This window comes from Bombina bombina, chromosome 3, assembly GCF_027579735.1.
Source record: "Bombina bombina isolate aBomBom1 chromosome 3, aBomBom1.pri, whole genome shotgun sequence".
In the NCBI taxonomy this organism is placed as follows: domain Eukaryota; kingdom Metazoa; phylum Chordata; class Amphibia; order Anura; family Bombinatoridae; genus Bombina; species Bombina bombina.
Genome location: NC_069501.1, coordinates 809,023,984 through 809,045,948, shown reverse-complemented (window position 1 = coordinate 809,045,948; position 21,965 = coordinate 809,023,984). Strand labels below are relative to the sequence as shown.

General features: G+C 39.7%; 1 protein-coding gene across 1 annotated transcript in view; it reads right to left on the bottom strand.

Moving 5' to 3' along the window:
- LOC128652530 (cohesin subunit SA-2) overlaps positions 1–21,965 on the bottom strand; it is an 851,571-nt gene that overhangs the window by 132,016 nt on the left and 697,590 nt on the right. The window contains exon 22 of the mRNA XM_053705464.1: positions 12,749–12,854. Within this exon, the coding sequence (XP_053561439.1) occupies positions 12,749–12,854 (106 nt within the window). The remainder of the gene's footprint in view (positions 1–12,748; positions 12,855–21,965) is intronic.

The following is a 21,965-nucleotide window of genomic DNA, read 5'->3' as shown; positions in this document are numbered from 1 at the left end:
GCTAGAAGCTTGATATTTGGCATTCTTTCCCATTCCTGAAACTGTCTTATAAGGAATTTGATCTATTTTGCTTTATATGTTGTTTTTTCTCTTACATATTGCAAGATGTCTCACGTTGCATCTGAGCCAGAAGATACTACAGGAAAATCACTGCCTGCTGGATCTACCAAAGCTAAGTGTATCTGCTGTAAATTTTTGGTAGCTATTCCTCCAGCTGTTGTTTGTAATAATTGTCATGACAAACTTGTTAAAGCAGATAATATTTCCTTTAGTAATGTACCATTGCCTGTTGCAGTTCCCTCAACATCTAAGGTGCAGAATGTTCCTGATAACATAAGAGATTTTGTTTCTGAATCCATAAAGAAGGCTTTGTCTGTTATTTCTCCTTCTAGTAAACGTAAAAAGTCTTTTAAATCTTCTCTCTCTACAGATGAATTTTTAAATGAACACCATCATTCTGATTCTTTGGACTCTTCTGGTTCAGAGGATTCTATCTCAGAGATTGATGCTGATAAATCTTCATATTTATTTAAGATGGAATTTATTCGCTCTTTACTTAAAGAAGTACTAATTGCTTTAGAAATAGAGGATTCTAGTCCTCTTGATACTAATTCTATACGTTTGGATAAGGTTTTTAAAGCTCCTGCGGTTATTCCAGAAGTTTTTCCTGTTCCTAATGCTATTTCTGCAGTGATTTCCAAAGAATGGGATAAATTGGGTAATTCATTTACTCCTTCTAAAGGTTTTAAGCAATTATATCCTGTTCCGCCTGACAGGTTAGAATTTTGGGACAAAATCCCTAAAGTGGATGGGGCTATTTCTACCCTTGCTAAACGTACTACCATTCCTACGTCAGATGGTACCTCGTTTAAGGATCCTTTAGATAGAAAAATTGAATCCTTTCTAAGAAAAGCTTATCTGTGTTCAGGTAATCTTCTTAGACCTGCTATATCATTGGCTGATGTTGCTGCAGCTTCAACTTTTTGGTTGGAAACCCTAGCACAACAAGTAGCAAATCGTGATTCTCATGATATTATTATTCTTCTTCAGCATGCTAATAATTTTATCTGTGATGCCATTTTTGATATTATTAGAGTCGATGTTAGGTTTATGTCTCTAGCTATCTTAGCCAGAAGAGCTTTATGGCTTAAGACTTGGAATGCTGATATGGCTTCTAAATCAACTCTACTTTCCATTTCTTTCCAGGGAAACAAATTATTTGGTTCTCAGTTGGATTCTATTATTTCAACTGTTACTGGTGGGAAAGGAACTTTTTTACCACAGGATAAAAAATCTAAAGGTAAAAACAGGGCTAACAATCGTTTTCGTTCCTTTCGTTTCAACAAAGAACAAAAGCCTGATCCTTCGTCCTCAGGAGCAGTTTCAGTTTGGAAACCATCTCCAGTCTGGAATAAATCCAAGCCTGCTAGAAAGGCAAAGCCTGCTTCTAAGTTCACATGAAGGTACGGCCCTCATTCCAGTTCAGCTGGTAGGGGGCAGGTTACGTTTTTTCAAAGAAATTTGGATCAATTCTGTTCACAATCTTTGGATTCAGAGCATTGTTTCAGAAGGGTACAGAATTGGTTTCAAGATGAGACCTCCTGCAAAGAGATTTTTTCTTTCCTGTGTCCCAGTAAATCCAGTGAAAGCTCAAGCATTTCTGAATTGTGTTTCAGATCTAGAGTTGGCTGGAGTAATTATGCCAGTTCCAGTTCCGGAACAGGGGATGGGGTTTTATTCAAATCTCTTCATTGTACCAAAGAAGGAGAATTCCTTCAGACCAGTTCTGGATCTAAAATTATTGAATCGTTATGTAAGGATACCAACGTTCAAGATGGTAACTGTAAGGACTATATTGCCTTTTGTTCAGCAAGGGAATTATATGTCCACAATAGATTTACAGGATGCATATCTGCATATTCCGATTCATCCAGATCATTTTCAGTTCCTGAGATTCTCTTTTCTAGACAAGCATTACCAATTTGTGGCTCTACCGTTTGGCCTTGCTACAGCTCCAAGAATTTTCACAAAGATTCTCGGTGCCCTTCTGTCTGTAATCAGAGAACAGGGTATTGTGGTATTTCCTTATTTGGACGATATCTTGGTACTTGCTCAGTCTTTACATTTAGCAGAGTCTCATACGAATCGACTTGTGTTGTTTCTTCAAGATCATGGTTGGAGGATCAATTTACCAAAAAGTTCTTTGATTCCTCAAACAAGGGTAACCTTTCTGGGTTTCCAGATAGATTCAGTGTCCATGACTCTGTCTTTAACAGACAAGAGACGTCTAAAATTGATTACAGCTTGTCGAAACCTTCAGTCACAATCATTCCCTTCGGTAGCCTTATGCATGGAAATTCTAGGTCTTATGACTGCTGCATCGGACGCGATCCCCTTTGCTCGTTTTCACATGCGACCTCTTCAGCTCTGTATGCTGAACCAATGGTGCAGGGATTACACGAAGATATCTCAATTAATATCTTTAAAACCGATTGTTCGACACTCTCTAACGTGGTGGACAGATCACCATCGTTTAATTCAGGGGGCTTCTTTTGTTCTTCCGACCTGGACTGTAATTTCAACAGATGCAAGTCTCACAGGTTGGGGAGCTGTGTGGGGATCTCTGACGGCACAGGGAGTTTGGGAATCTCAGGAGGTGAGATTACTGATCAATATTTTGGAACTCCGTGCAATTTTCAGAGCTCTTCAGTTTTGGCCTCTTCTGAAGAGAGAATCGTTCATTTGTTTTCAGACAGACAATGTCACAACTGTGGCATACATCAATCATCAAGGAGGGACTCACAGTCCTCTGGCTATGAAAGAAGTATCTCGAATTTTGGTTTGGGCGGAATCCAGCTCCTGTCTAATCTCTGCGGTTCATATCCCAGGTGTAGACAATTGGGAAGCGGATTATCTCAGTCGCCAAACGTTGCATCCGGGCGAATGGTCTCTTCACCCAGAGGTATTTCTTCAGATTGTTCAAAGGGGGGGGCTTCCAGAGATAGATCTGATGGCCTCTCATCTAAACAAGAAACTTCCCAGGTATCTGTCCAGATCCCGGGATCCTCAGGCGGAGGCAGTGGATGCATTATCACTTCCTTGGAAGTATCATCCTGCTTATATCTTTCCGCCTCTAGTTCTTCTTCCAAGAGTAATCTCCAAGATTCTGAGGGAATGCTCGTTTGTTCTGCTAATAGCTCCGGCATGGCCTCACAGGTTTTGGTATGCGGATCTTGTCCGGATGGCATCTTGCCAACCATGGACTCTTCCGTTAAGACCAGACCTTCTGTCGCAAGGTCCTTTTTTCCATCCGGATCTGAAATCCTTAAACTTAAAGGTATGGAGATTGAACGCTTGATTCTTAGTCAAAGAGGTTTCTCTGACTCTGTGATTGATACTATGTTACAGGCTCGTAAATCTGTATCTAGAGAGATATATTATAGAGTCTGGAAGACTTATATTTCTTGGTGTCTTACTCATCATTTTTCTTGGTATTCTTTTAGAATTCCGAGAATATTACAATTTCTTCAGGATGGTTTAGATAAGGGTTTGTCCGCAAGTTCCTTGAAAGGACAAATCTCTGCTCTTTCTGTTCTTTTTCACAGAAAGATTGCTATTCTTCCTGATATTCATTGTTTTGTACAAGCTTTGGTTCGTATAAAACCTGTCATTAAGTCAATTTCTCCTCCATGGAGTTTGAATTTGGTTCTGGGAGCTCTTCAAGCTCCTCCGTTTGAACCTATGCATTCATTGGACATTAAATTGCTTTCTTGGAAAGTTTTGTTCCTTTTGGCCATCTCTTCTGCCAGAAGAGTTTCTGAATTATCTGCTCTTTCTTGTGAGTCTCCTTTTCTGATTTTTCATCAGGATAAGGCGGTGTTGCGAACTTCTTTTGAATTTTTACCTAAGGTTGTGAATTCCAACAACATTAGTAGAGAAATCGTGGTTCCTTCATTATGTCCTAATCCTAAGAATTCTAAGGAGAAATCGTTACATTCTTTGGATGTTGTTAGAGCTTTGAAATATTATGTTGAAGCTACTAAATCTTTCCGAAAGACTTCTAGTCTATTTGTCATCTTTTCTGGTTCTAGAAAAGGCCAGAAAGCTTCTGCCATTTCTTTGGCATCCTGGTTGAAATCTTTAATTCATCTTGCCTATGTTAATTCGGGTAAGACTCCGCCTCAGAGGATTACAGCTCATTCTACTAGGTCAGTTTCTACTTCCTGGGTGTTTAGGAATGAAGCTTCAGTTGATCAGATTTGCAAAGCAGCGACTTGGTCCTCTTTGCATACTTTTACTAAATTCTACCATTTTGATGTATTCTCTTCTTCTGAAGCAGTTTTTGGTAGAAAGGTACTTCAGGCAGTGGTTTCGGTTTGAATCTTCTGCTTATGTTTTTCATTAAACTTTATTTTGGGTGTGGATTATTTTCAGCAGGAATTGGCTGTCTTTATTTTATCCCTCCCTCTCTAGTGACTCTTGTGTGGAAAGATCCACATCTTGGGTATTCATTATCCCATACGTCACTAGCTCATGGACTCTTGTTAATTACATGAAAGAAAACATAATTTATGTAAGAACTTACCTGATAAATTCATTTCTTTCATATTAACAAGAGTCCATGAGGCCCACCCTTTTTTGTGGTGGTTATGATTTTTTTGTATAAAGCACAATTATTCCAATTCCTTATTTTATATGCTTCGCACTTTTTTCTTATCACCCCACTTCTTGGCTATTCGTTAAACTGATTTGTGGGTGTGGTGAGGGGTGTATTTATAGGCATTTTAAGGTTTGGGAAACTTTGCCCCTCCTGGTAGGAATGTATATCCCATACGTCACTAGCTCATGGACTCTTGTTAATATGAAAGAAATGAATTTATCAGGTAAGTTCTTACATAAATTATGTTTTTTTGTAATTTTAGTAATTTTTAGTTTAGTTAATTTGTTTTAATTTAGGAGGTGTTAGGTTAAGGTGCTTAGTTATTTAAATAGTTATTTGCGTTGTGGGTTTTGGTGGTTTAAGGGGTTAATAAGTTAATTAGGTTTATTGCGATGTGGGGGTTTTGCAGTTTAGGGATTAATAGGTTAATAATGTTTATTGTGATGTGGGGGTTTTGCGGTTTAGGGGTTAATAGCGTAATTAGGTTTATTGTGATGTGGGGGTTTTGCGGTTAAATTATAATAATAATAATTCAAATAATTATATTGCCCTTTGGGCAGGCTTATCGACTAGTCTATACTATAATCGCAGGTGGATTCTTTCACCAACCTGCCATTTTCGGAATAAACCTGAATGCAGCAGAGGCAAACGAAGAATTAAGAAAAAAACACGCAACTGCACGAAATATTATGAAAAAACATGTAACCGCCCGCACGAAATAACAAAAATCCTAGCCAATGCAAATAACTAACGGCTAGATTACGAGTTTTGCGTTATGGCTCATAACGCTGCTTTTTCACTATGGCTGCTATTACGAGTCTTGTAGGTATAAGTGTAACGCACACCTTTTTGGCCGTAACGCAACGTAACTAACGCACCTTTAAAAAAGTGCTTTTTTAATGGGACTTCCATAGCGCAGGTAATACGAGTTTTGCCTGTCCAGCCAAAAAGTGAGCGGTACAGCCTATACTGACAAGATTTGTACCGCCATCTAAAGTCAGTAGTTATGAGTTTTACGCTACAAAGCTGTACCATAAAACTCATAACTAAAGTGTTACAAAGTACACTAACAACCATAAACTACCTATTAACCAATAAACCAAGGCCCTCCCGCATCGCAAACACTAAAATAAAATGTTTAACCCCTAATCTGCCGCTCTGGGCATCTATACTATAATAAACATATTAACCCCTAAACCGCTGCACTCCCGCATCGCAAACGCTAGTTAAATATTATTAACCCCTAATCTGCCGCCCCAACATCGCTGCCGCCACTATACTAAAGTTATTAACCCCTAAACCTCTAGCCTCCCACATCACTAACACTAAATAAATATATTAACACCTAAACCTAACCCTAAGTCTAACCCTAACACCCCTAACTTTAATACAAATAAAATAAATCTAAATAAAACTTACTATCATTACCTAAATAATTCCTATTTAAAACTAAATACTTACCTATAAAATAAACCCTAAGCTAGCTACAATATAACTAATAGTTACATTGTAGTTAGCTTAGGTTTTATTTTTATTTCACAGCTAAGTTTGTATTTATTTTAACTAGGTAGACTAGTTAGTAAATAGTTATTAACTATTTACTAACTACCTAGTTAAAATAAATACAAATTTACCTGTAAAATAAAACCTAACATTACACTAAAATTAAATAAATTACAATAATTAAATACAATTAACTAAATTACAAAAAAATAAAAAATAAATGATCAAATATTTAAACTAATTACACCTAATCAAATAGCCCTATCAAAATAAAAAAGCCCCCCAAACCTAGCCTACACTAAGCTGCCAATAGCCCTTAAAAGGGCCTTTTGCGGGGCATTGCCCCAAAGAAATCAGCTCTTTTACCTGTAAAAAACAAAATACAAACAACCCCTCAACAGTAAAACCCACCACCCACACAACCAAACCACCCAAATAAAATCATATCTAAAAAACCTAAGCTCCCCATTGCCCTGAAAAGGGCATTTGGATGGGCTTTGCCCTTAAAAGGGCATTTAGCTCTTTTTTGTTGCCCAAAACCCTAAGCTAAAAATAAAACCCATCTAATAAAAACCCTTAATAAAACCTAACACTAACCCCCGAAGATCCACTTACAGTTTTTGAAGACCGGACATCCATCCTCATCCCGTCGGGAGAAGTCTTCATCCAAGCGGCAAGAAGTCCTCAACAAAGCCGGGAGAAGTCTTCATCCAAGCGGCAAGAAGTCGTCCTCAAGGCGGGCAGAAGTCTTCATCCAGACGGCATCTTCTATCTTCATCCTTCCGACGCGGAGCGGCTCCATCTTCAAGACATCCGGCGTGGAGCATCCTCTTCTTTCGATAGCTATTGAAGAATGAAGTTTCCTTTTAAATGACATCATCCAAGATGGCGTCCCTTGAATTCCGTTTGGCTGATAGAATTCTATCAGCCAATCAGAATTAAAGGGTAAAAAATCCTATTGGATGATGCAATCAGCCAATTGGATTGAGCTTCAATCTTATTGGCTGATCCAATCAGCCAATAGGATTGAGCTCACATTCTATTGGTTGATTGGATCAGCCAATAGGATTGAAGCTCAATCCTTTTGGCTGATAGCATCAGCCAGTAGGATTTTTTACCCTTTAATTCCGATTAGCTGATAGAATTCTATCATCCAATCAGAATTCAAGGGACACCATCTTGGATGACGTCATTTAAAGGGAAACTTCATTCTTCAATAGCCATCGAAAGAAGAGGATGCTCCACGCCGGATGTCTTGATGAAGACTTCTCCCGGCTTCGTTTAGGACTTGTTGCTGCTTGGATGAAGACTTCGCCCGGCTTCGTTGAGGACTTCTTGCCGCTTGGATGAAGACTTCTCCTGGCTGGATGAGGATGGATGTCCGGTCTTCAAAAACTGTAAGTGGATCTTCGGGGGTTAGTGTTAGGTTTTCTTAAGGGTTTATTGGGTGGATTTTATTTTTAGCTTAGGGTTTTGGGCAACGAAAAAGAGCTAATGCCCATCTAAATGCCCTTTTCAGGGCAATGGGGAGCTTAGGTTTTTTAGACAGGATTTTATTTGGGGGGTTTGGTTGTGCGGGTGGTGGATTTTACTGTTGGGAGGTTGTTTGTATTTTTTTTTACAGGTAAAAGAGCCGATTTCTTTGGGGCAATGCCCCGCAAAAGGCCCTTTTAAGGGCTATTGGCAGTTTAGTGTAGGCTAGGTTTTTTTTATTTTGGTGGGGGGTGGCTTTTTTATTTTGATAGGGCTATTAGATTAGGTGTAATTAGTTTAAATATTTGATAATTTCTTTTTTATTTTGTGTAATTTAGTGTTTATTTTTTTGTAATTTAATTAATTGTATTTACTTAATGTAATTTATTTAATATTAGTGTAATGTTAGGTGTTAGTGTAACTCAGGTTAGGTTTTATTTTACAGGTAAATTTGTATTTAGTTTAACTAGGTAGTTAGTAAATATTTAATAAGTATTTACTAACTAGTCTACCTAGTTAAAATAAATACAAACTTAGCTGTGAAATAAAAATAAAACCTAAGATAGATACAATATAACTACTAGTTATATTGTAGCTAGATTAGGGTTTATTTTACAGTTAAGTATTTAGTTTTAAATAGGTATTATTTAGGTAATGATAGTAAGTTTTATTTAGATTTATTTTAATTATATTAAAGTTAGGGGTGTTAGGATTAGGGTTAGATTTAGGGTTAGGTTCAGGGGTTAATATATTTATTTAGTGTTAGTGATGTGGGAGGCCAGAGGTTTAGGGGTTAATAACTTTAGTATAGTTGCGGCGGCGACGACGTTGGTGGTGGCAGATTAGGGGTTAATAAATTTATGTAATTGGCGGCAACATTGGGGGCGGCAGATTAGGGGTTAATAAGTGTAGCTAGCTGGCGGCAGCGACGTTGGGGGCGGCAGATTAGGGGTTAATAAGTGTAGCTAGCTGGCGGCAGCGACGTTGGGGGCGGCAGATTAGGGGTTAATAAGTGTAATGTAGGTGTCGGCGATGTCGAGGGCAGCAGATTAGGGGTGTTTAGACTCAGGGTTTATGTTAGGGTGTTAGGTGTAAACATATATTTTGTTTCCCCATAGACATCAATGGGGCTGCGTTACAGAGCTTTAAGCTCCTTTATTGCAGGTGTTAGGCTTTTTTTTAGCCGGCTCTCCCCATTGATGTCTATGGGGAAATCGTGCACAAGCACGTCAAACCAGCTCAAAGCAGCGCTGGCATTTGTGTGCGGTATGGAGCTCAATGCAGCCATATCGGCGGGTTTTTGAAAACCTGTAATAGCGGTGCAATTAAAGGTGAGCGGTGGCAATAACTTGCAAGTTATTACCGAGCCACTCATAACGCAAAACTCGTAATCTAGCTGTAAGTTAATTACTAAGCCCCCTAAACTATCACCCCCTAAATTACCCCAATTACATAAAATAAAAAAATACTAAGTTACAATTAAAATAAAAAATCCTAACATTAATTTAAAAATTAGTATACAGTGTACAAGGCCCAGCACTAGTACCCAGGCAAGTAGGTGCACGCTGTAGGGACCCTGCACTAGTCCCTTGTAGAATCCAAAGAAGCAGAAAAACAGCAGCACCTTGTAAATGCAAAAATTCTTCCTTTATTGGTTTAACATCATGGCAGACAAGAGATACTATATCTCTTGTCTGCCATGATGTTAAACCAATAAAGGAAGAATTTTTGCATTTACAAGGTGCTGCTGTTTTTCTGCTTCTTATTAATTTAAAAATAAAACCTAACATTAAATTACAAAAAAATTAATCTAAAATTAAAAAAAATAAAAAAGTCTAAAAGTACAGAAAAAAAATAAACAAAATTATCAAAAATAAAAGAAATTAAACCTAATTCCTATGAAAATAAAAAAGCCCCCCCAAAATAAAAACACCCCCTGATTTAAACTAAACTACCAATAGCCCCTAAAAAGGGCCTTTTGTAGGGCATTGTCCTAAGTTAAACAGCTCTTTTACATGTAAAAAATACTGAGTAATAACCCAAGTCTCACCCACCAAACCCCCCAAAATAAAAAACCTAACACTAAAAAAACCTAAACTACCCATTGCCCCATTAAGGGGCATTTGTATGTTAATTGCCCTTAAAAGGGCAATAAGCTCTTTTACAGCCCAAAAAAATATGGCTCAGCAGACATGGAAATTTTAAATGCCTTAGCAGAAATTGTGGTATGTGCTCCTCGGTCACACTGGGTAACCAATTTGAGAGCAGCATCACTCACCGGAGGTACACCACTAATTTCTATGCTAATTGTGGCACCACTTTTGCTGTGTACTTGCTCACATGCAATCTGTGCCAGTTACAGTATGTTGGCCAGACCTCCAGAGAGGTCAGATGTAGATTTGGTGAACATTTGAGGGACACCAAAAACTATGTTAAGGAATCTGCTATAGCAAATCACTTTAATGGTGAACACTTCACAAATACTGCAGATTTATCTATTAGCATTATAGATATTGCTTTTCTACCTCTTAGGGGTGGTAACAGATATACTATACTGCAGAGAAAGGAGATCTATTGGATATTACAACTCCAAACTAGAAGTCCTTCGGGTATAAACAGGGAATGTGACATTGATTTTTTTATAAATGATCCATAATATAGGCATATGCATAGTGTGGTTCATTTTGCTTTTTTGACATGACTCCATTCCAGACATATTGCCCTTACATAACTGCTATATCAGATATATATCAGCCTCACAGGGCTAGTTAAGCTTAATGCTCTTATTTCTCTGCAACTTGTTCCTATATCTATATTAAAGGGACACTGTACCCAATTTTTTTCTTTTGTGATTCAGATAGAGCATGCAATTTTAAGCAACTTTCTAATTTACTCCTATTATCAAATTTTCTTCATTCTCTTGGTATGTTTATTTGAAAAGTAAGAATTTAAGTTTAGATGCCGGCCCATTTTTGGTGAACAACCTGGGTTGTCCTTGCTGATTGGACAGCACCAATAAACAAATGCTGTCCATGGCTCTGAACCACAAATTTGCTGGCTCCTTAGCTTAGATGTCTTCTTTTTGAAATAAAGATACCAAGAGAATGAAGAAAAATTGATAACAGAAGTAAATTAGAAAGTTGCTTAAAATTGCATGCTCTATCCGAATCATGAAAGAAAAAATTTGGGTTCAGTATCCCTTTAAGTGTTTCCATCTTTTACATTTTAGTATGTACATTTATGAGATTTGAAGATTTAATGTCCATTGGTTAACATGTTTGATTTTGTTATATAATGAGGAATGTAAGCTATGTGATTTTCATTTTTTTCACAGTTTTTTCTTGAAGTCATTTTAACTGTATTGAAATCAAGTTAATTAACTAAGATTGTTTTCTATGTCAGTTGTTAGAAAGTCCAACTATTCATCTTTATTTTGTTATAATACTGCTTGTACAAATAGTCTTCTTGCTATAGCATGAGCACACATTTGTTTTATTCCCACTCCTGTCTTAGTATGGGATCTGAAGGGTTAATTTCCCTTTTTAATTTATTGAATGTGTGTATATTTATATCACGTACCTTAGACCTGTACTGTGTCTATGAGTAAGCGCTTGTAGGGGGCGCGAAACGCGTCAGTCAGTTGCCTGTGTCCATCCATATGCCTGACTGTGATTTACATTTAACTTTGTTCCTACTTTTGGATTGGTATTTACCGTGTTGATATTTCCAATAATATTGGGATTTTACTTGCATCTGAACTTGGTCTGCAGTGCCTGCCATTCTTTCTCCTTACTTACTACTTGGTGGCGTGATTCGACACTTCCCGGCTACGGCACTCCAGGGGCAGCTAAGACGGCTTCATTGTACACTGACTTCCGGATCTAAAGGACGGAGGAAGCACTGGTGCTGGAGCGGTAGGATCCAACTCTCCTCTCTTACTACACTAAAGATCAAGGTAATTTGTGCAAAGGCTTTTGATAAAGTGCAACACAAGAGATTATTGTACAAAATTAAGATGCTGGGAATTGCTGAAAATGTTAGTTGATGGATAAATAACTCTATAAAATACAGGGAGCAACGAGTTGTAGTAAATGGATCATACTTATATTGGACAAAAGTAATTAGTGGGGTTCCCCAAGGATCAGTACTGCTCCCTGTTCTTTTTATTATTTTTACAAATGACTTGGAAGAAGGATTAAAATAGCAGCCTCTTTATTTTTCTAGATATACAAACCTGTGTAAGGTGATTAGGTCAGTGCAGGATATAATTGATTTGCAAGGGAATTTACAAAACTTGGAAGAATAAGCTGGTAAACAGTAAATAATATACAGTAAATCTAACTTTCTATATTTTTTAAAGTAAAAATATGCAGGGTACCTAATATTTAAATGAGATTAGGTTTAGCAAAACCCATGAGGAAAAGCATTTAGGTGTAGACAACAAAAGCACATTGCAAATTTAGAAAAAGTTCAAAAAAGACCACAAAACTAAAAAGGGGAATAAAGGATTTAAACTATGAGAAGAGGTTAGCCAAACTGGGTTTGTATTCTCTAGAGAAAAGGCACTTGATAGGGGATATGATTACTTTACACAAACATATTCAAGACTCATACAGAGTTAACAAAAGCACTGATTATTCTTAGGCAATTGTTTGTGACAAGAGGTCATACTTTAAGGCTGGAGGAAAAGAAATTTGATCTTTACATTGTAAACATTTTTTCACAATCAAACTGTGGAACTCATTGTCTAAGAAGGTAGTGAATGCAAATACCTTAGATAAATTTAAAAATGGCTTAGATTAATTTCTAGCTAAAAACAGAATTTAGGTATATAATTGCCTGTGTTAAATTGGTTAACTTTCTGTATAGGTTGAATTCAATCAACTTCTGTCTTCTTTCCCCCTCATCTACTATGTTACAAGTTTATACAAAACTGAAGATTGTTTGATTTTGAAAATTCATCTTGAAAGCCAATCACAAACTTGGAAGCTAATCACACATACATTTGCTTTGATTCTAAAATAATAAAATTATTGTGCACGTTGAGTAATACATTTGATGAAGTATTTTGTGTCCCTCTTATGTGTCTTCTTTTTGCAATTATCACCTTACTTGTTCAATGATGTACAGTCATGAGGTATCTGCTTTTTGACAAGAATATTTCTGATCTGGACCTCTGATGGGTGCGTTTCATTCTCCCCATTTCCAGAAATGCTTTCTGTAATTAAGAGTGAAAACCTGTAAGTGTTTAGAATTGTGTATACCTTTTAACTATAATAATTTTTGCTAGTTCTTTGTTATTCTTGAGATAAAAACCTTCTATGGTCAGAAACTACAAAGCAAATAGCATTAGCAAACAGTAACATAAAAAACTGGCAAATTCCATTTAGAATTAAATTACAAGTGGAGTATAAAAATGATGACTCTACATGCGCTAACATCATTAAACAGCAATCCATATTGCTCTCATTTCTATGTCTGTATTACAAGTGAAATGTAAAAATCTAAGCTCTCAAGCAAAAGGCTAGGGTGCACTAACATCTGGAGGACGGATAGCAGGGCTGTGCTAAATCCCTCACCTAATAGACTTCAATAGGATGGGATAAAAAAAAATGATGTCCTCACTTTAGTTCAAGTGTTTATGCTTACCTGATGAAATAATTTATTAATTTCATTCGAGGTCCACAAGTTCTGGGATTTAATTCCTAGGAGGAGGCAAAGATTTTAAAAAACTCCAAGAATATTCTATTCCTCACCTCACCTTATGCATAGCCAAGTAAGCAGAAGTAGAAAGGTAGGAAACAACAGAACTATTACTTCTGGGAACTAAAACCCAAGCTGTGGAGTCCACAAGTAATGCGGGTGGGATAAAAAAATTGAGATGGCAGACACCCAAACTCCAGACACTACTGCCTGGAGAAAATTCCTACCAAAAGCTTCTTCTAAAGAAGCAAAAACACCAAAGTGGTAGAATTTAGTAAAGGTATATATGTTGCTGCCATGCAAATTTGTTCTACAGAAGCTTCATTTTTAAATACCCAGGAAATGGAAACTGATCTGGTAGTGTGAGTAGTAATACGCTTTGGGAAGACTTTCCTAATTCCAAGTAAGCCTTGTGGATTAAAATCTTTGACCAAGAATCCAAAATAACAGCCTTGCATGGACCCGAGAAATGGATGAAAAAACAATAACAATTGCCTAAAATCCCTTGTTGCCTGAAGATAAAAATGTAAGGTTCTAACTACTTGCAAGTCTCTTAAAACCAAGGATTCGTGCAGAAAAATTGGCCTTATAACTGTCTTTAATCTGACCAAAGCTTGAACAAAATTCTGAACATCAGAAAGTTTAACGATTTTCCTAAGGGACAGAACCAAAAGACGTGAAATTTGACCTTTTAGCCCTTGTCTAAACCCTCTTGTAAAAAAGGCAGAATTCTTGTTTTTCACACTAAGGGCCTGATAATGAAAGGATTCTCCAGCTTAAAGAGAAATTGTAGTACAGATTTCACAGGGGCTGAACTCACTGAATGCACAAAAGAAAAAAGGCTGAACTCTCTAGTACTGCAAGATCTCTCTCAGTTCTGTATATTAAGGAGAGACAAGCCCAGTGCAATACAGCACTGCATGATATGAGATTTCTGTAACACCTACACGTTGAGAATTGTATTTTATATTACTTTTCACTTCAGATTGGGCCCTTTCAGTATTACTGCACTTTGTATTTCATATTTTAATACATTCAGATTTAGATAGATTTTACAAATTCTGATTATGTTTTCAACGTTTCTGCGTTATTTTAACAAATTAGGATCATACTTTGCATATTTCTGTGTATTTTTACAAATTACATTGCACTTTGTATTTGCTCCATTGTAAACTAAAAATGGCAGTTTCAGGAAGAGGGAGGGACAGGGCAGGTCCCTGGGCTGAACAGGGGAGTTCCCATGGTATGTCTGAGTCTCTCTCACAATTCTTGTGAAATTATGTAACCATTTTAAACAAGCTGGTTTTAAATGATTTATCTCGCCAGCTGTATGCAGGTAAAGTTTGCTAAAAAATCCCAATACATTTATTTTAACAGAAAAATAATATTTACTAAAATATAGGCAAAACATCATTTATGTTTACAGGGAGCAGCCATGTAAGAAAAGCTTTCTCAGTCTCTTAGCAGAAGGAGGAGGATACAAAGCTGAGCTTCTACTGCTAAGAGATTGAGAAAGCTTTTCTTACATGGCTGCTCCCTGTGTGAACACAGAGCTGTAGCACCCTCTGTGAAAGCAGATCTGCTTAGCTTCTTCTGACTTCAAGAGAAAATTGTTGTGTTCTGGATTTCTAGTCACTAATACCGGACCTTCCTTCTTTTACCTCCATTGAATTTATTGTTATTGGATCATCTTTGGGTGCTGCACATATAGCATTGAGTCTGCCTGATCAACGTATTTTTTGCTTATTTTATGTTTTAATCTTTATGTTTTATTTTTTTGCGTGCTTGTTTAGCCAACTTTTTTATGCATCAATTAATAAATACACTTTATACTATATCAGCCTTTGTTTAGGTCATTGTATCACTTACTATATGTATTGAGTCACTGTTGTTTTTATAACTGACACATATTTGTTACATATTTGTCTAGCAATTTAGCTATTTCATATCCTATTACTATTTTAAGCTGGCATTACAGCGCTGCAGGTTTAAGTATTCTTCTCTTTTTGATTGGGATCTTAATACTTTTTCAGACTGTTTTTGGAGGTTGGGGAATCTCCTTTTCCCACTGGCCTAATAGTATTATTTATATCAGCGCAGAATAACATAACCTCTTTTTCTAAAATTTATATAGCCGCCACCCCCTAAATTCCGCCTGGGGACGGTACTCCGGAGGGTAGGGGTTCCGCTCCAGAGGTGCAGAGGCCTTTCTAATATGATCTTGGACCAAGGATGAGTGGCTAGATGCTGTATTGACACCACTAACCAGAGACCATCTGGCCTTCTACCCTAAAGCAACTGCTACTCACAGGTTCCTGAAGCCTGAAGATTAAGATAGATACCGGAGGACACTGTAGAGGAAAACCACCTAGGAGACCGGCAATCCCTAGGGACCTACTGAGGGAGCCGCGAACGGCCGCCATCTTGGCTCTGCGGCTTGCAAGGAAGATCCAAAGGTATCAGGCTCCATGCCATGCCATCCGCTGGTTCCTGAAGAGAATAGGAACTATAGACCTCCACTACTCCAGTTCCCTGAGCTGCCCTAATTTCCCCATTGCGACTGTAGCCGTTTACACTGCCGGGACCTCCAGGGCATCGGCAGATATCTGAGAACCGGAACAACACAGAGCTGGTTGTCTGCATAACGCATGGAAGTGCCGGGTGCCTCAGAACACTCTTCTATAACAGTACTCCGGCCTGTGCCTTCTTAACATATGTACGTATCGAATCCCTGAATACACCACAAACAAGGATGAAGTCTGTCTGAAATCCTTCGTGGTCATAAGGTAAAACTTCAAGGCACGAACAACATCCAGATTATGAAGTAACCTTTCCTTAGGAGAAGAAGGGTTAGGACACAAAGAGGGAACTACTATCTCCTGATTCATGTTATAATCCGACACCACCTTGGGATGAAATCCCAACCCAGTGCGAAGCACAGCCTTATTAGCGTGAAAAAACAGGTAAGAGGGCTCATATTGCAAGGCCGCTTACTCATAGACTCTGCGAGCCGATGCAATAGCCAGAAGAAATAAAACCTTCCAGGAAAGAATCTTAATGTCAAGCGCGTGCATAGGCTCAAACGGAGCACTCTGCAAAACCTTAAGAACCAAGTTCAAGCTCCAAGAAGGAGCAAAAGGTCTAAATACCAGTCTGATTCTGGACAGAGCCTGAACAAAGGACTGAATATCAGGAAAATCCGCTAGCTTCTTGTGTAACAGAACCGATAAGGCCGAAATATGTCCTTTAAGGAACTGGTGGCAAGGCCCTTATCCAGACCATTTTGAAGAAAAGCCAGAATCCTGGATACCCTAATCTTGTGCCAGGGATATCCATGTTCCTCACACCAGGATAAATAGGTCCTCCACACCTTATGATAGATGCAACGAGTTTCCTGGCCTAAATGAGAGTATCAATCACTCTCTCCGAGAACCCTCTCTTGGCCAAGACTAGACGTTCAATCCCCATGCAGTAAGCCTCAGAGAACCGAGATTTTTGTGTAGAAAAGGACCCTGAACCAGCAGGTCTCTGCGACAGAGCAACCTCCATGGAGGAGACAACGACATTCCCAACAGATCCGCAAACCACGTTCTCCGTGGCCACAACAGAGCAATCAGAATGGTCGAAGCTTGCTCTTGTTTGATGCGGGCCACCACTCGAGGAAGAAGTGGCAACGGGGGAAAAATGTAAATTAGGTTGAACTCCCAAGGTACCACCAAGGCATCTATTAGCTCTGTCTGGGGATCCCTGGACCGCAACCCGTATCTGGGAAGCTTGAAGTTGAGTCTGGACGCCATGAGATCTATCTCCAGTGTACCCCATCTGCTGCAGATTTCCGCAAACACCTTGGGATGGAGAGACCATTCCCCCGGGTTAAACGATTGCCTGCTGAGGAAATCCGCATCCCAGTTGTCCACACCCGGAATGTGGATCGCTGAGAGTGAACAGCTGTGGGTCTCTGCCCATTCCAGAATCCGAGACACCTTCCTCATGGCTTTGGAGCTTCTCGTTACTGATGGTTTATGTACGCCACTGAGGTAATGTTGTCCAACTGGAATCTGATGAAACGGGAAGACCCTAAAAGGAGCCAAGCCCTCAGAGCACTGAATATTGCTCGTAGTTCCAGCATATTTATCGGTAGGGTCGACTCCTCTTGAGTCCACCTGCCCTGTGCCCTTCTGGCACCCCAAACAGCTCCCCATCCTGAAAGACTTGCATCCGTGGTCACAATCTCCCATGATGGTCTCAAGAAGGATGTCCCCTGGGACAACTGTCCCGGACGGACCCGCCAAGAGAGAGATATCTGTTGGGATAGATCTGAGTGATTGCCATTCCATTATCTCAACATGCATAACTGTAGAAGCCTGAGATGGAACCTGGTGAAAGGAATGACTTCTATGCTGGAAACCATGAACCCGATCACCTCCATACACCTGGCCACAGATGGCCTTAAGGAGGTCTGAAGGGCAAGACAGCTGGACGCAATCTTGGAATGTCTCTGATCTGTCAAGAATCTCTTCATGGATATGGAATCTATTATCGTACCCAAGAACTCCACCCTGTTGCTGGGGACCAGAGAACTTTTTCCCTCATTTATCTTCCATCTGTGGGATCGAAGAAGAAGAAGAGCCCTCGAGTGGTCCTCTGCGAGACTGCAGGACGGAGCCTGGACCAGGATATCGTCCAGATAAGGGGCCAACACAATACCTCTGGCTCTCACTACCGCGAGCAGCGCTCTCAGGACCTTCGTACAGACTTTTGGGGCAGTCATTAGACCGAACGGTAAGGCCACAAACTGGAAGTGTTGGCCCAGAAAAGCGAATCTTAGGAACCTGAAGTGGTCCTTGTGGATTGGCACGTGAAGGTAAGCATCCTTCAAGTCTATTGTCGTCATAAATTGCCCCTCTTGAACTAGGGGCAGAATCGATCTGATCGTCTCCATTTTGAACAATGGAACTGACAGAAACTTGTTTAGGCACTTCAGGTCCAGAATTGGGCGGAACATGCCCTCCTTTTTTGGGAGCACGAAAAGGTTTGAATAGCACCCAAGACTCCTTTCTGCTAGAGGTACTGGAACGATTACTCCGAGAGAGGAGAGATCCCTCATACACTCTAGAAAGGTGTCTCTCTTCTCTGGTCTTGAGGATAGATTTGAAAAGAGGAATCTGCCCCTTGGTGTATGAGTCTTGAACCCTATCCTGTAACCCTGGGTGATAACGTCCAGAACCCAAGGATCCTGTGCGTCTCTCATCCAAACCTCTGTGAACAGAGATAGTCTGCCCCCTATGCGATCCAGAGATGAATCAGGGGCCGCCCCTTCATGCCGACTTTGTCTCGGCGGGCTTCTTGCTCTGTTTGGATTTGTTCCAAGATTGAGCTGGCTTTCAAGATCCCTTGGACTGTTCGGTCTTCAGAGCAGGTTGCTGGCAATGAGGGATGAAAAGTAGAGCTCTTAGGCTTATTCTTCTTATCCTGCAGAAGGAAAGCACCCTTGCCTTCCGTGACCGTGGTTATGATAGAGTCCAGGCCATGACCAAAAAGAACTTTCCCCTGAAAAGGAAGGGATAGTAATCTAGACTTGGAAGTCATGTCAGCAGACAACGACTTTAACCACAGAGCCCTGTGGGCTAAAACAGATAAACCTGATGTCTTGGCATTCAGGCCAATAACCTGCATATTAGCATCACAGATAAAAGAATTAGCTACCCTTAAGGCCTTAATCTTTTCCTGTATCTCCTCGAGGGGAGTCTCCACCTCGACCATAGCTTACAGTGTGTCATACCAGTAGGTAGCCACTCCAGCCACCGCAGCAATCACTGCTGCCGGTTGGAAAAAAAACCCTGTGAGTTGGAACATCTTTATCAACATGGATTCTATTTTTTATCCATGGGCTCTTTGAACAACGAACTATCCCTGAGGGGAATAGTCATCCGCTTAGCGAGCATGGAGATATCTCCATTCACCTTAGGAATGGCCCCCCATAGCTTAAGCTGAGAGTCCGGAACGGGGAACAGCTTTTTAAAAGAGGTAGAGGGAGAAAAGGACGAGCCAAGTTTCTCCCACTCATTCTTAATAATTGTAGCCATCTTCATGGGAATTGGGAAGGTCTGAGGCACCACCCTGTCCTCGTAAACCCTAATCTAGCTTAGGGATCGAAGGTTCTTCCGGAAGCTTCAGTTCCGGAACCTCCAACGTAGCAAGCACTTCTTTCAGTAAAAAGCGCAAATGCTCCATCTTAAACTCTTGCAACTGGGCAGCGAAATCTGGCGGCCATGAGGCCCCTCCCACGGGAGGATCAATAGGACCTTGGAGAGCTACATGTGTAATCGGAGATGAATGTAGGGAACGCACCTCGCGAGACGGAGAACTCTCAGAGGTGGACGGCTCAGTAGTACTAAATATCTTATTCTTTTTAGATATTGCAATCTTATCAAAGCATGTGGAACACAGTTGAGCAGGCGGATCAATCTGTACCTAATCACAATAAACACAGGTATTAGATTTAGTTAAAGAGGGAGTATCCTCTTACATATCAGAGTCCTCCATAGCTTGTGCCTTTAATACGGACTAGATAAAATAAATGGCACCTTTATACACCAATGGCTGGGGCACTCACCACCTCCTATGACCCGGACACAGGGAAACTGTTATGTCTCCCGCAATTGCCGATCTGGAAAGAGGAAGTAAAAGAGGCCACACCAGGGTTACATGGAGTGCCATGCAGGACCGCCCCTGCACTATAAAGAAAACACGGCAAAAGATGCTGCGTCGCTCTACACCTGACTGTTCACACATTGCGAGAGCCTCATCTCACACATGACGCAGCATAAAACAATAAAGATATTATGCATAAATCCCCCCTGTTCAATAATCCTCTTTCCAGGGATATTTACCCTTGATTCTATACAGATAAAAGGAGACACACTGTGACCCTGTCTTCTTGCGTTATCATATGTGTATAAATGAAACAATCTTACCAGAATCTATGCCGTGGAACAGGAACTCGGCCCTTCAAGTGTGACAGGTTAGTAGCATCACTCCTGATATGGACTTGAGTGTATAAAGCAGGCAGCAAAACTTGTCAACGCTGATTGCTTAAGGAGTTGTTAATCATGAGTCGGGATGGTTTCGCAGAAAGACTCTCCATGCATCTCTGGACTCTAACTTTCACCCATGCTCTCACTGAGAGGCTGACAGGACTACTTAAAACTCCAGCCCCATTTCGAAGAGTACTACCCTCCATAAGAGACTACTCCAATCTTTCGACACTTCTCTGCCAACCTCCTGTGATGAAAGGCAAAGAATGACTGGGGGATGAGGGGATTGGGAGAGGTATTTAAGTCTTTGGCTGGGGTGTCTTTGACACCTCCTGGTGGCCAGGTTCTTATTTCCCACAAGTAACGAATGAAGCAGTGGACTCTCCTCCCATTAAGATGGAAACAACTTCCATTTTGAAGCTGGATTAAAAGAAATACCAGGCCTTGCCCATTCCTTAGTAATTATTTCAGTAATTGAATCAGGTACCTCAGGAGTTTTCACAGTAGGTTTGAAAATTAGATCCAATTGATTAACTGACTATTCCTCAGTTGGGAGACTAAATTCATACAGAGAGAAGTGCACTCACAGGAACGAACAACCAGCTCAATACCATTGTTAGCCTGTTCTATGGCGATTTACCACCTGGGTGCAACGTCTTTTAGCCCAGTAATGCTTTCTTCAGTTGGATTAGGATCTTGTACTCATAACATACATAATACTTCCTCCAGTAATGTACACAGGTGTTCTAATTTAAACATAAAACAAGATAAATCTGAGTCTTGTTCAGTGACAGAAGCTTGCTCTTCAGAATTATATTCACCGTCAGAAGACAAAACTGAGGTAGCTGAGTCTGAATCCTTTAGTCGATTTAGATTTCAGCAAACCAGAATGGGAAGATAAATCCACAGTATGTTTTGCGCTTACTTGAAGGAAGCATAGATCCTAACTTTTCTGAGACAGTAGAGCGCACAAAATTCTTAAAACCTGAAGCAAAATCTGACAAACTTCCTTGTAAAGAACAGAGGGAGGACAGACTCCTTTAAAGGCAAGAGAAGTGTTAGGATGATTGGCATGCATCAGGTGAGCCATACAAAAATTGCAAAATTGTGCTGGGGTTACAATAGTAATCAATTTGCAAAAAACATACTTAAACTGCATTGAAAAATCAGAGGATCTACCCTCTAAAAGATCAATGTTTACAGCATTGGGGACAGTTTCAGAATGCTCCATAAAGAGTCTAAATAAACAGATAAATGCAAAATAAAGCAATACACCATATAAAATATCCTGAATATTATGCAGAAGAACAGAAATTAAGGGATTCAAACATATACTGTAAGTTCCCACAGGAATAGGGCTCTCAATTCCCCCTGTATTTGTCTGTAAAATTTTGTCTTTTATCGTATTGTTTCTCCATTGTACTGTTATCCTTGTACCCATGGACAGCGCTGCGGAATCTGTCGGCGGTTTACAAATAAAGAATAATAATAATAATATACATTTGAGAATATGAGATGGCAGACAGTATAAATAATGGAGAACCTCACAGAGCAATGACCAGGCTAATAAAAAAAAAAAAGCTTTTCAG